This window comes from Euprymna scolopes, chromosome 46 (assembly GCF_053919585.1).
Source record: "Euprymna scolopes isolate OS-2025 chromosome 46, ASM5391958v1, whole genome shotgun sequence".
Lineage (NCBI taxonomy): Eukaryota > Metazoa > Mollusca > Cephalopoda > Sepiida > Sepiolidae > Euprymna > Euprymna scolopes.
The window spans coordinates 15,947,053-15,959,071 of NC_136527.1; the positions used below are offsets into that span (position 1 = coordinate 15,947,053).

Sequence of the window (12,019 nt, forward strand, 5' to 3'; positions counted from 1 at the left end):
TAATAATAATAATAATAATAATAACAATAATAATAATAATAATAATAACATTATAATAATCCTAACATTATAATAATAATAATAATAATAATAATAATAACATTATAATAATCCTAACATTATAATAATAATAATAATAATAATAATTATAATAATAATAATAACATTATAATAATCCTAACATTATAATAATAATAATAACATTATAATAATCCTAACATTATAATAATAATAATAATAATAATAATAATAATAACATTATAATAATCCTAACATTATAATAATAATAATAATAATAATAATAATAATAACATTATAATAATCCTAACATTATAATAATAATAATAATAATAATAATAATAATAATAATAATTATAATAATAATAATAATAATAATAATAATATAAACTAAAAGTGTAAGATGTTTTTGACTCCTAATGGGGGGTATATATTTAAATGCTGCCCACCTCAGCATTATTTGGCACAAGGCCTGGAAAGTGGGAACCCCGCAGGCTCCCCTAAAGGAGGGGCACTCCTGCAATTTTAAAAATTGCCTGAGTAACCCTGTCGGCATTCCCCGGTCGGGGCGCCTCAGGCAGCAAGCAATAAACTTGCCCCACCGGAAAGCACTCCTAATGGGGGGTATGACACCAATGACTTTAACGATCGTTTTTATAACCACCGGCTGTGCTAACCAACCAATGAAAATCTTCCAAAGTTACTATAAAAATTGTCGAATTTTAGATTCAATCCGTTCGCCGTTAACTACCTCACGGACCGCATTTGATTCTTGGCCGCCATCTTTGTTACTAGCAATTACTCTCGCCACCTTTGTTACTGGAAAATACTTCACACTCAGTATCGAAAACTGCACTCTGTTCAACATGTCTCAACACTTAACAAAAAATATTGCATAAAAAAATTATATTGTACATACTCGTTATGGAATTAAGTTCTCATAAAAACAATTTCACTTAATTTGATTAAGTAGGTTTTTTTTACAGAGGAAAATCAAATTTTAATGAGATTGATCGTGTCGCGGCCATCTTGTTTATTTCGCAGCCATCTTGCTTATTTCACGGATGAGGAGGGGAAGGCCCTTTAAACAAAAAAGTGATAAACAAAGGTTGGTTGGTTGTTTTTGTTTTACGGCATATCAACCCTTTTCGGGTTATTTAATGCCGAATCCAAAGAGTTTGAAGAAACATTTTTTAATAGAATATATTTGTTGTTTTCAAGTAAGTTTCTATTTAACCCATAGTTGGGACCCTAACAGGTACTACCACTCCGGGTCAGAGTGGACCTGGGAGCAATGGCAATTAAGGGGTGGCTCCACACTCCCCAAAGCCCGCAAGCTAGGGCCTCACAACTGGATATAGTTTAAGGTCATATCCAGGACCGATAAACAAAGGATAAAATGAAAAAGGGATTAAAAAAAAAACACTGTAAAATAAGTGAAAAAAACTAAAATATTTATCTATGTATTTTTTCTGTCCATATTTCAAAATAATCTCGTCAGATTTTGACAAACTTTAAACGGTGATTGGAGTTACCCCCCTTGGCACGTCCCTCCTCACCATTTGCTAAATAAACAAGATGGCCGCGATATTAGCGATCTCATTAAAATTTGATTCTCCTCCATAAAAAAGAAAATTACTTGATCAAATTAAGTGATTTTTTTTTTGTATGAAAACTTTATTCCATATTTTTATTTTTTAATGTTTAGATTAAACTAAACAAGTGCCAAAAATGTCAAAGTATTTGTAAGGGAGGCCCAGTTTCTAATGCAACATTATAGTAAATTGTTCACCCATTTTAGAACCACTCGACGTTTTTAGGCCAACTTTTAAGAATTTAGCCTTTTTTAAGCAATTTGGTCGTTTTTCCTCTGTAAAATAAAAAAACTATTTTATCAAATTTAGTGATTATTTTTGTATGATAACTTAATTTCATAACGACTACGTACAATATATATATATATATATTTTTTTTTTTCAATATTTTCAATTTTTAATGTCTTGATTAAACCAAACCAATTAAGTACCAATTTTAGAATCTGAAAATACATTTTTTAAAATTTTTATTAAAAAGTAACAAATTTATCAGAATTTTTCAGATTAAGATAAACACTATGCTTCCTAACCTAGCCGGAAATGTCTTCTCAATTATTAAATCATTTCTTTCTGATAGGTTCATAAGAGTAGTAGTTGATGGGCAAAAATCAGAAGCTCACAGTATTAATGCTGGTGTCCCTCAGGGGTCCATCCTGGGCCCAACTCTTTTCTTGATCTACATTAATGATCTTCCAAATCACATCCTTACATCATTTGTAGACATTTATGCTGACGACACTACCATTTATGGTACCACATCTAAGACAGTAAACGACCAAGTTCTCTCCGATTCTCTCTCCTCTGATCTTGAGCACGTAGTACAATGGGGAAAGGAGTGGCTGGTTACTTTTAATGCATCTAAAACCAAGCTTCTCTCTTTACATCATCAACATTCTGATCCCCATCTGGCATCAATTGAAATGAATGGCTCTCGTCTTCAGGAGGCCTCAAGTTTTGACAAGCTTCTGGGCTTGACCATTACTCCTGATCTTAAATGGAACACGTACATCAAATCTGTTGCCAAGGCCGCTGGAAAAATGGTGGGATCTTTCTATCGATCCAGTAGATATCTCACTGCTGATGCAATTCTCTATCTATATAAGAGCCAGGAATGTCCAAGGATGGAATACTGTTGCCACATCGAGACAGGAGCTGCTAGAAAGGACTTGTCCTGTCTTGATAGAGTTCAAAATAGACTTCCTAGCCTCATAGGAGATGTCCTTTTCTCTTCCCTCAACCTCTGTCTCACAGAAGAGATGTTGCGAGTTTGTCTCTGCTGTATCGTTATTTTCATGGAAAGTGTTCGACTGAGCTTCAGTCTATGGTCCCCCCTCGCCAAACTTTCATAAGAAACACTCATCTAGCTGAAAACACTATCAATAATTGCCCCCACTCTTTATCTGTGCCTAAACCTAAACGTAGATTCCATGAACAAAGCTTCTTTCTTAGAACTGCACGCCTGTGGAATTGTCTTCCGTTTTCCTGCTTTCCGGCTGACTACAATATGGTTGTGTTCAAGTCTAACGTAAATAAGTTCTTCATGAGCCGTCCCATATAAGTTATCAAATTAACCGAATTTTCATTACTAATGATTACTATGATGTCCGATTTCTACTGTGCACTCTTTAACCCTTATCCTTGAGTGGCCTCTTGGCCTTGATAAAGTGGTGATTCCTATGTAAAAAAAAAAAACTACTAAAAAAACGTCATATCATCATCGAATACATCATATCGAAATTAGGCCTATAGCCACATCTAGAGAGTGAACATTGCGAGAGCTATTCCAATTATTATTAAGCCTCCCACTGAAAAGCCGCGCATGTGCTTACGTGTTGGCAAACACTGCAATGGGTTTCGGAAGGAGTGTGATTAATTACTAGGATTACCGTTATCAGGACTGTATTCATTCTTTTATGTTCTTTTATTCTAGACTAGCGGGTGTACCCGGCGTTGCCCGGGTGTTTAGAGGTATGTGTGTGTTGGGGGGGGGATCAAAACAAAAGAATAAGCAAAGTAATAACCCTGTTGAAATATTGTATAAAAAAAAAATTTCTTAAAAAAAATTGTTGTTGGGGGGGGGGATAAAAAAAAGTTTTGGTAGGTAGGTAGAACTGACCGATTATATTATTGCTCCATTAGCCACCTCCCGCTTTTTGCTAAAATATTTTGGTTTTTTGAGGTGTTTAGATTTTTTATGATACCATGCACATGAGAAGGGGTGTTTCTGCCATTTCCTTAGATATGCGTTCATTTGTTTTCCCTTCGTGCCTGTTATAGAACGTGGTGCCCTCAGCAAATATACCCATCTCAGAAACAATTTTATCAGGGAGGTCATTTATGAATATTAGGAATAATAAAGACCCATGAGACACTCCCACATTTATATCATATTGCTAAGATGTACGACTGTCGAGGACAACCTGGATTTTTCTCTTACTTGAGAAGGATTTAATTACATTACGTATTCTTCCAGTGATACCATCTGATCTGATTTTCCTTAGAAGACCTTCATGCCATACCCTGTCAAAAGCCTTAGATATATCGAGGGCTACCACTCTACCCTCCCCTGCTTTATCTAGTGAATGGTATAAACATTCAGAGATCACCATCAGGATATCTGCTGTGGAACGGACTTGCCTAAATCCATATTGATTGTCAGTCACAAGTTTAGCAGCTGTAAGCTGATGGACTAGAGAATGATTAATTAAGGACTCAAATATTTTAGCGAAAAGCGAGAGGGTTAGGGTTAGGGTTAGGGTTAGGGAGGTGGCTAATGGAGCGATAACATAATGGGTCAGTTCTTTCGCCAGAATTCTTGAAAACTCGTACTACAGAAGCAGTTTTCCAGCAGTCAGGAAAGCAAGATTCGTTAAGGCATTTGTTGTAAAGTTTGAAGAGAACTGGAGCAACCTCAGCGGAGCACTTTTTTAATAGCACAGCCGGGATGAGATCGGGTCTACAAGCTTTTGAGGTGTCTAGATTTTTTATGGTACCATGATGCACCTGAGAAGAGGTGATTTTCAGATCACTTAGTGTGGCGTCTGTCTGCAAAGGAAAGTCAGGGAGGGAGTGGTGTGCTGGGTCCATTGTGGAGTTTGAGGCAAACCGACTGGCAAGCAGGTTAGCTTCTCAGTTGCCATGCAAACAACCTCATGATTGTTTTTATAGTGGGGGAATTGTTGCCTGCCAATTACGTCAATTTCAATATTGTTGTATTTTAATTTTAAAATTCTTTTACAATAATTACGTCAAATTCAATATCCAATCAAGTTTTATTGAGGAGGCTAACAAGAAAACACTCCTAAAATGTTCTCTTCTTTGGAGTCTTGAAAACAAAAGTCATAAATAACAAAAATAATGACAGGAAAAAAATTGGAAAAGGAGGGGGGGGGCATTTTAAAAACTTTTATTGGGGGTGGGGACTGAAAGACCACACGAATCAATTTCCCGTGACACTGTCCCAGTACCACGTGACCTAACTGAAAACGAGGCTCGAATTTCAGACCCCTTTGCGCTATTTGGGTACTTATGCAGAGAGTGATCCGGACGTAACTCACCGGACGCTCGGCTAGCCCCGTAACACGACGTCAACAGCCGGAGTTAGCCGAGCGTCGCCGATGTAGTTCGACGTTTGTCAACGCTACGCGCGTGCGCGACGCAAGAAAAAAAATTCAAAGCAGCAGACGACAATAAGGAAAAAGAAGAAAAGAAAGTAAAACAGTACAAAATCAGATTTATTTAACAACCCTTAAAATTGCGTACCTATGGAAGGAAATATGAACTTAACATATTTGTCGGAAAAATTGCAAACAGCAGTGTCCTGGAATTTTGTCAGGAAAGGAGTTTGCTTGCAAAAAAGAAAACCTGTCCCTCATAGTCGTGTGATGCCCTCCAACAGTCTGAGGAAATACCAACAGTAAATATTCCTCGCATTCTTCTTTTACCAGGTTTTTCCTTAACCAACCACCCAACAAAAAAAAACATGTTTTGTACAAAAAAAAAAGTTTGTTTGTTACCTTTTTTTTTCGCTGTTTATTCTTAAAAAAATAAAAAAAATAACCCTAACCCCCCAAAAAAAAACATGTTTTGTACAAAAAAAAAAGTTAGTTTGTTACCTTTTTTTTCGCTGTTTATTCTTAAAAAAATAACCCTAACCCCCCCCCCAAAAAAAACATGTTTTGTACAAAAAAAAAAGTTAGTTTGTTACCTTTTTTTTCGCTGTTTATTCTTAAAAAAATAAAAAAAATAACCCTAACCCCCCCCCCCAAAAAAACATGTTTTGTACAAAAAAAAAAAGTTAGTTTGTTACCTTTTTTTTCGCTGTTTATTCTTAAAAAAATAAAAAAAATAACCCTAACCCCCCCCCCAAAAAGCATGTTTTGTACAAAAAAAAAAGTTTGTTTGTTACCTTTTTTTTTCGCTGTTTATTCTTAAAAAAAAAAAAAAATAACCCTAACCCCCCCCAAAAAAACATGTTTTGTACAAAAAAAAAAAACAGTTAGTTTGTTACCTTTTTTTTTTCGCTGTTTATTCTTAAAAAAATAAAAAAAATAACCCTAACCCAAAAAAAAAAAATGTTTTGTAAAAAAAAAAACAAATTTTGCTTGTTACCTTTTTTTCGCTGTTTCTTCTTCAAATAAAAAAAACAAAAAAAACATAACTTTCTTGTATATAAAAAACACTTTACATTTACAAAAAAAAAAAAAAATACAAAAAAAATGGTATTATTATACAAACACCGTGACAGCGTTAGGGTTAGGGTTAGGGTTAGGGTTAGGGTTTAGGGTTAGGGTTTAGGGTTAGGGTTTAGGGTTAGGGTTAGGGTTAGGTAGGGTTAGTGTTAGGGTTAATTCGCTGTCACGGTGTTTGTATAGTTTTACCAAAAAAATTTGTTTTCCGTTACAGTAAATAAAAATTTTAACAAATTTTACATTAAGGTAGGTTTCTCTTTTCTTGTTATGTTTTCCTCGCCGACGCTCGGCTAACTCCGGCTGTTGACGTCGTTTTACGGGGCAAGCCGAGCGTCCGGTGAGTTACGTCCGGATCACTCTCTGCATAGTGCATAAGTACCATTTTCTTTAACAGTCTGGTAGTATTAATGATTACCGATTTTTTAGTTGTTTTATATTTGAGTGTCATACTTCAGTTGTGTTGTGCTCCTGAGCGAGCATTTTGGGGAGCCACTATTCTATAAAAGAACCGAGTTTTGTCAAGTTCAATGACAATTTCTTTTTTTTTTTTTGACTTACATCTGAAAACTGTGAATCGGCGAGGTGACAGTGTGCATCAACTGAAAACGTGTCTACATTGTCCGCCATGTTTGTCGAATGAGAGTTATCTCCCTTCTATTTAAGAAAACAGAGTTACTTCCCCTGCCAGAATCATATTCCCATTTGAGCTAAGGGAAATGGTAAAAAATGCTGCGATGTTCATTTTAGAATTAAACCTATTTTAAAAAATTAAACTGCAGAAAAATCTGGCAATCTCCAAAAATACCGTTAGGGCTTACAACATGGCCGCCAGAAGAGTCACGTGATCCGGTTGATCCAAAACATGAATCGCCGTATTACGAAACCGGAAAACGCAAATTTAAAGCAAACTTTGACAAACAAGCATAATAATTAAGTACAAAAACAGTTTTTCAATATCATAATAATAAATAATTTATTTAGAACGGTCATTTAATTTTTTGTTGAGAAACAATCACAGTTTGTTTGTTTTTTAAAACAGTGTTTATAAAAAATATTTTATTCAGAGTTTTTCATAAAAATGGTATTTAAAACAAGGTGTTCATTTTTTTTAAGGTGTAATGTTATAAAAATATGATGTAAAAAAAAACAGTTTATATTTTTAATTTTCATTTTATAAATTTAGACAGAATAGATGGAGGCAATGCAACAAATTAGCTCACAAAATTTATTTGGGCCGACTCTTTCACGCCACATAAATTAATTTAAATATGAAGTGAAGAGAGCCCTTGATGTACCGAATTGACGACGAAGTTTATTCTTTGCTCGCATCCACGTATTTTCAATAAGTTGAGTATTTATAGTCGCGTCGTTAGGCTCCACAAAATTTCTTTCGTGGACAACAACATCGTGGCTGTAAATACCAAAGTCAATGTCTGCTACGGTTGCATAAGCGCTCCACCCATCGCTTATTATACGAGTCCCGGGTAAGATCCATTGGTGAATTATAGGGACCAGAGTTTCACACTTTCTGTCTGGAACCTCGATCAAAAGGCAATTCTTAGAGCCTCGTTCGATGGCGCCGAACACCCAATGGCTACGTCGGACAGTTCCTCTGTGATATTTCCGAGGGTAAAAATGGCTTTCATCAATTTAAACCTCTTTTGGGGTCCAGGTCTCATCTACACCCCCCAATTGAATTGGGTTTTGTTCAATGTACTGAGTGCACACTTCCCTCAAAAAGTTGCACCAGTCGCTCACTGTGTTGGCACTCACCTCACTTTCTGTTGCCATAGTTTTTTGTGGAAAATCCATGCTCCACATATACATAATTATTACAATGGTTCTTAGATTGAGGTTGCTTCTTTGAAAAAAAGAGTTCGTTCTAATTGTATTACGATATCCATCGTTTCGGCAACGCCATCTCCACCCATCCTTGGATTCGGAATATCAAGCCAACACGCATGGTGACCCACAAATTTGACAATTGCATGAATTGGCTATCAGACGTCTCTGTGCAAGCCATGTCAATATGTGCACGTCATCTGGCATTGCTAACATTAGCCGAGACAATGTCATAGTTTCGCCAAGTATAGCGTTATTGTCATGAACACGAGGAACGAGGAACAAGGGTGATATGTTAAGGGCCATTGATATTTTTGTAATTCTCTGAGGTAGATAGCAGTTCCAATTTCAGGAATCGTTGTGGTTCAATTCCAGGAATTGTCATGGTTCAATTGCGTTCCGTCGACCACGACCACTTGTTTGTTCTGAATAAAATACTTTTTATAAACACTGTTTTAACTAAAAACAACCTAAGATTGTTTCTCAAAGTTTGCCTATTTTTATAACAACATTATATCAACAAAAAATTAAATACAAACAAATTGTGATTGTTTGTCAAAGTTTGCCTTCAAGGCTGCGTTTTCCATTTGCACGATTCATGTTTTGGATCAACCGGATCACGTGACTCTTCTGGCGGCCATGTTGTAAGCCCTAACGGTATTTTTGGAGATTACCAAAAATCTTTATGGTATACGTACCCATCACGGAACAAATATGTCATGTTCTAAAAAATCACGTAAATTGATCAAGTCATTTTTTTAATATATGAAATCTATGTTTTTACAATTTTTAGTGATTTTAATGGAAAATTGTAGCCATTACAAGGCTGATTTTTATCTCAAGAATTCGAATTGAGTTGTCTCACCTATTATTCACAATGTCTCGCTTTTCATAAATTTTATTTTTTTTAATTAAAAAAAAAATTACTTGATCAATTTATATGATTGTTGGAATATGACATATTTGTTCCGTGACGGGTATGTACACCATAAAGGTTTTTCTGATTTAAAAAAATTTTTCTTTTTAATCGGTTTGATTTTAAATAAGCAGCAATCCTTGGTGTAATTTGTCGGGGAAAGAAGTTTAAGTCAAATTACATCTCTTTCCCCCAAAACAAAATGATAAAAAAAAAAAAAAAGGAATAAAACAAAAACGACACCTCCTTCGGATTCAAAATGCACAGCATTTTATTTTTCAGCAAAAACAAACAAAGGTGAACAAGCAAAGGTCTTTAGGGTTTTGAATGCTTTCAGTGCACAACCTAATAAAATAAATAATTCCATACAAGCTTCTGAAATGACGAACGCAACAACTTCATAAAATGTAACACAGAACAGGTTTATTAAGGAGAATGTGATATGTTCCTTGTCAAAAGCTGGACTCCAGCTACCTGGTGCTATCGCGGTAGTTATTCCCAGTAGAATCGTCAATACCGGTTGAAATAACACTGAGGTGGAGAGAGCGAAGAAAAAGGATCCGTTCCGTTTGGTGTCTCTCTCAGTAAGGAAGAGTTCTTATTCTTCAAACCGGATGCTGGCCGAATTCTCAGGGGTTAGAAAGGATCAATATTCGTATGTCTTTAATTGCATGGAGTCAGATTCTACATGCTTCCAACGTTGTCAATTAAATGTATTCTATGTTGTGACCTCTATGGCCTCATTTCCTTCACCCCTTCTCCATCTATAAACTAACCAACAAAACCTCCGGGCCATAGGTTAAATAGAAATCGACTTGAAAACAACAAATATATTCTATTAAAAATTTTTCTTCAAAATCTTTGGATTCGGCATTAAATAACCTGAAAAAGGTTGATATGCCGTAAAACAACCAACCAACAACCGATCAGTGAAAGTTCTTTCGAAGTCATTATGATTAGAATGTTAGATGAAAGTCCTTCGTGAAATCAAGGAGTTTAGAAAGTTAAAGTCCTGTGTGAAAATCATTTTGAAGTTTGTGTTTTATCTGGCGAAGTTTACCTTACTTAAAAGTCCCATGAAGAAAGTAATTCATTCCTTAGGGGATAGGAAGGATCAGTGCGCCGTACCCCTGATTGGTCAGTATGTGGCCTAATAGCACAGGGGAGAGGCATTGATTCGTTAAAAGAAAATAGTTCCATTTGTTTCTGCTACAGGTCCAATCGGTGAAAGTTCTTTTGAAGTCATTATGATTAGAATGTTAGACAAAAGTCCTTCGTGGAATTAATGAGATTAGAAGGTTAAAAACTTGTGACAATAATGAGGTTATTTTAAGGTTTGTTTTTTAACCTGGCGAAGTTCGTCTTATTCAAAAGTCGCATGAGGAAAGTAATTCGTTGTTATTAATGTGTGGAATGGGTGCGTGTATGTATAAGTGATTTTTGAGTGTCCACGTGGCGTGTGTAATCATTGTGTTGGCGGCATTGATGGCGCGGAAGTTATGAAAATTAGAGGCACGTCCTCGTGTGACGTCGAAGTGAGAAGAAAGTCTCTTTTTTTTTTTTTAAATTAACGGCACAGAAGTTATGAAAATTAGAGGCACGTCCTCATGTGTCGTCAAAGCGAAAAGAAAGTCTCTTTTTAAAAAAAAAATTGACGGCGCAGAAGTTATGAAAATGATAGGCACGTCCTCGTGTGACGTCGAAGCGAAAAGAAAGTCTCTTTTTTTTTTTTAAATTGATGGCGCAGAAGTTATGAAAATGAGAGGCACGTCCTCGTGTGACGTCGAAGCGAAAAGAAAGTCTCTTTTTTTTTTTAAATTGATGGCGCGGAAATTATGAAAATGAGAGGCACGTCCTCGTGTGACGTCGAAGCGAGAAGAAAGTCTCTTTTTTTTTTTAAATTGATGGCGCGGAAATTATGAAAATGAGAGGCAAAATCTCGTGTGTCGTCGAAGTGAGAAGAAAGTCTCTTTTTTTTAAAAATGACAGGAAAACAAATGAACACATATCTAAAGAAATGACAAAAACACTAGAGGATGACCTCCAATCTGTAGTGGATTGGGGGACATAAATGGATGGTCACATTCAATGCTGCTAAGACTAAACTGGTTTCCTTCAATAATTACAAGAAACCTTCTCTACCACCAATAGCAATGGCCAGTGACTCCCTTTCTGAGAGTACATCTTTCAAACTGCTTGGCCTAACGTTCACAGGAAACATGAGTTGGAACAATTATATTGAAAACATTGCCAGGGCCGCTGCGAAAAAGGTAGGCTCTCTCTACCGTGCTAGAAAACTACTGACACCTGAAAGTATCCTGTACCTCTATAAGGCCACCATTCGCCCATGTATGGAGTATTGTTGTCACATTTGGGCTGGTGCATCTGCTGCTAGTCTCTCGCTCCTAGACAAGGTTCAAAAAAGAGTCGCCAATCTGATAGGCTCTGAACTGGCATCTAAGCTTAAGCCTCTGTCCCATCAACGAAACGTTGCATCCCTCTGCCTGTTCTACAAGTATTTTAATGGTGAATGCTCTGACGAACTGCAGACACTTGTGCCCCCACGACATAGACATCCTCAACAAACCCGACAGGCAGCTAAATCACACTCCCACACAGTAGAGATCCCTAGATGTAAAAGATCTTTCTACTCCAGTAGTTTCTTCCCCAGAACCGCTAGACTCTGGAATTCCATTCCAAGTTCCTGCTTCCCCAACTGTACTGACATGCAGAAGTTCAACTGTAACGTGAACCGACATCTTGCTGCCCAAATCTCAACATAGTGCCCCAGCAGTTGCTGCCCCTGATAGTAGCCCCCTACACCAAAGTGGCAATGTGCCTTGTTTGGGGTGAAAATGTAATAAAATAATAAAGACCTCCGAAAAAAAAAAAAATTTCATTTAATTTGATCGAGTAGTTTTTTTTACAGCGAAAAAACACGTTCTTATGAGAGCGTG

General features: G+C 36.2%; 1 protein-coding gene across 3 annotated transcripts in view; it reads right to left on the minus strand.

Moving 5' to 3' along the window:
- Positions 1-7,145, minus strand: part of LOC145271151 (putative deoxyribonuclease TATDN3) — a 62,945-nt gene extending 55,800 nt beyond the window's left edge. For 2 of the 3 annotated variants that reach the window (XM_080126688.1, XM_080126687.1), the window contains exon 1: positions 6,863-7,143. In XM_080126688.1, the coding sequence (XP_079982814.1) occupies positions 6,863-6,931 (69 nt within the window). In that variant the 5' untranslated portion in view covers positions 6,932-7,143. Of the gene's footprint in view, positions 1-6,862 lie in introns of all 3 variants that reach the window. The other variant, XM_080126689.1, reaches the window with a different exon arrangement.
- Positions 7,146-12,019: the final 4,874 nt, after the last annotated feature.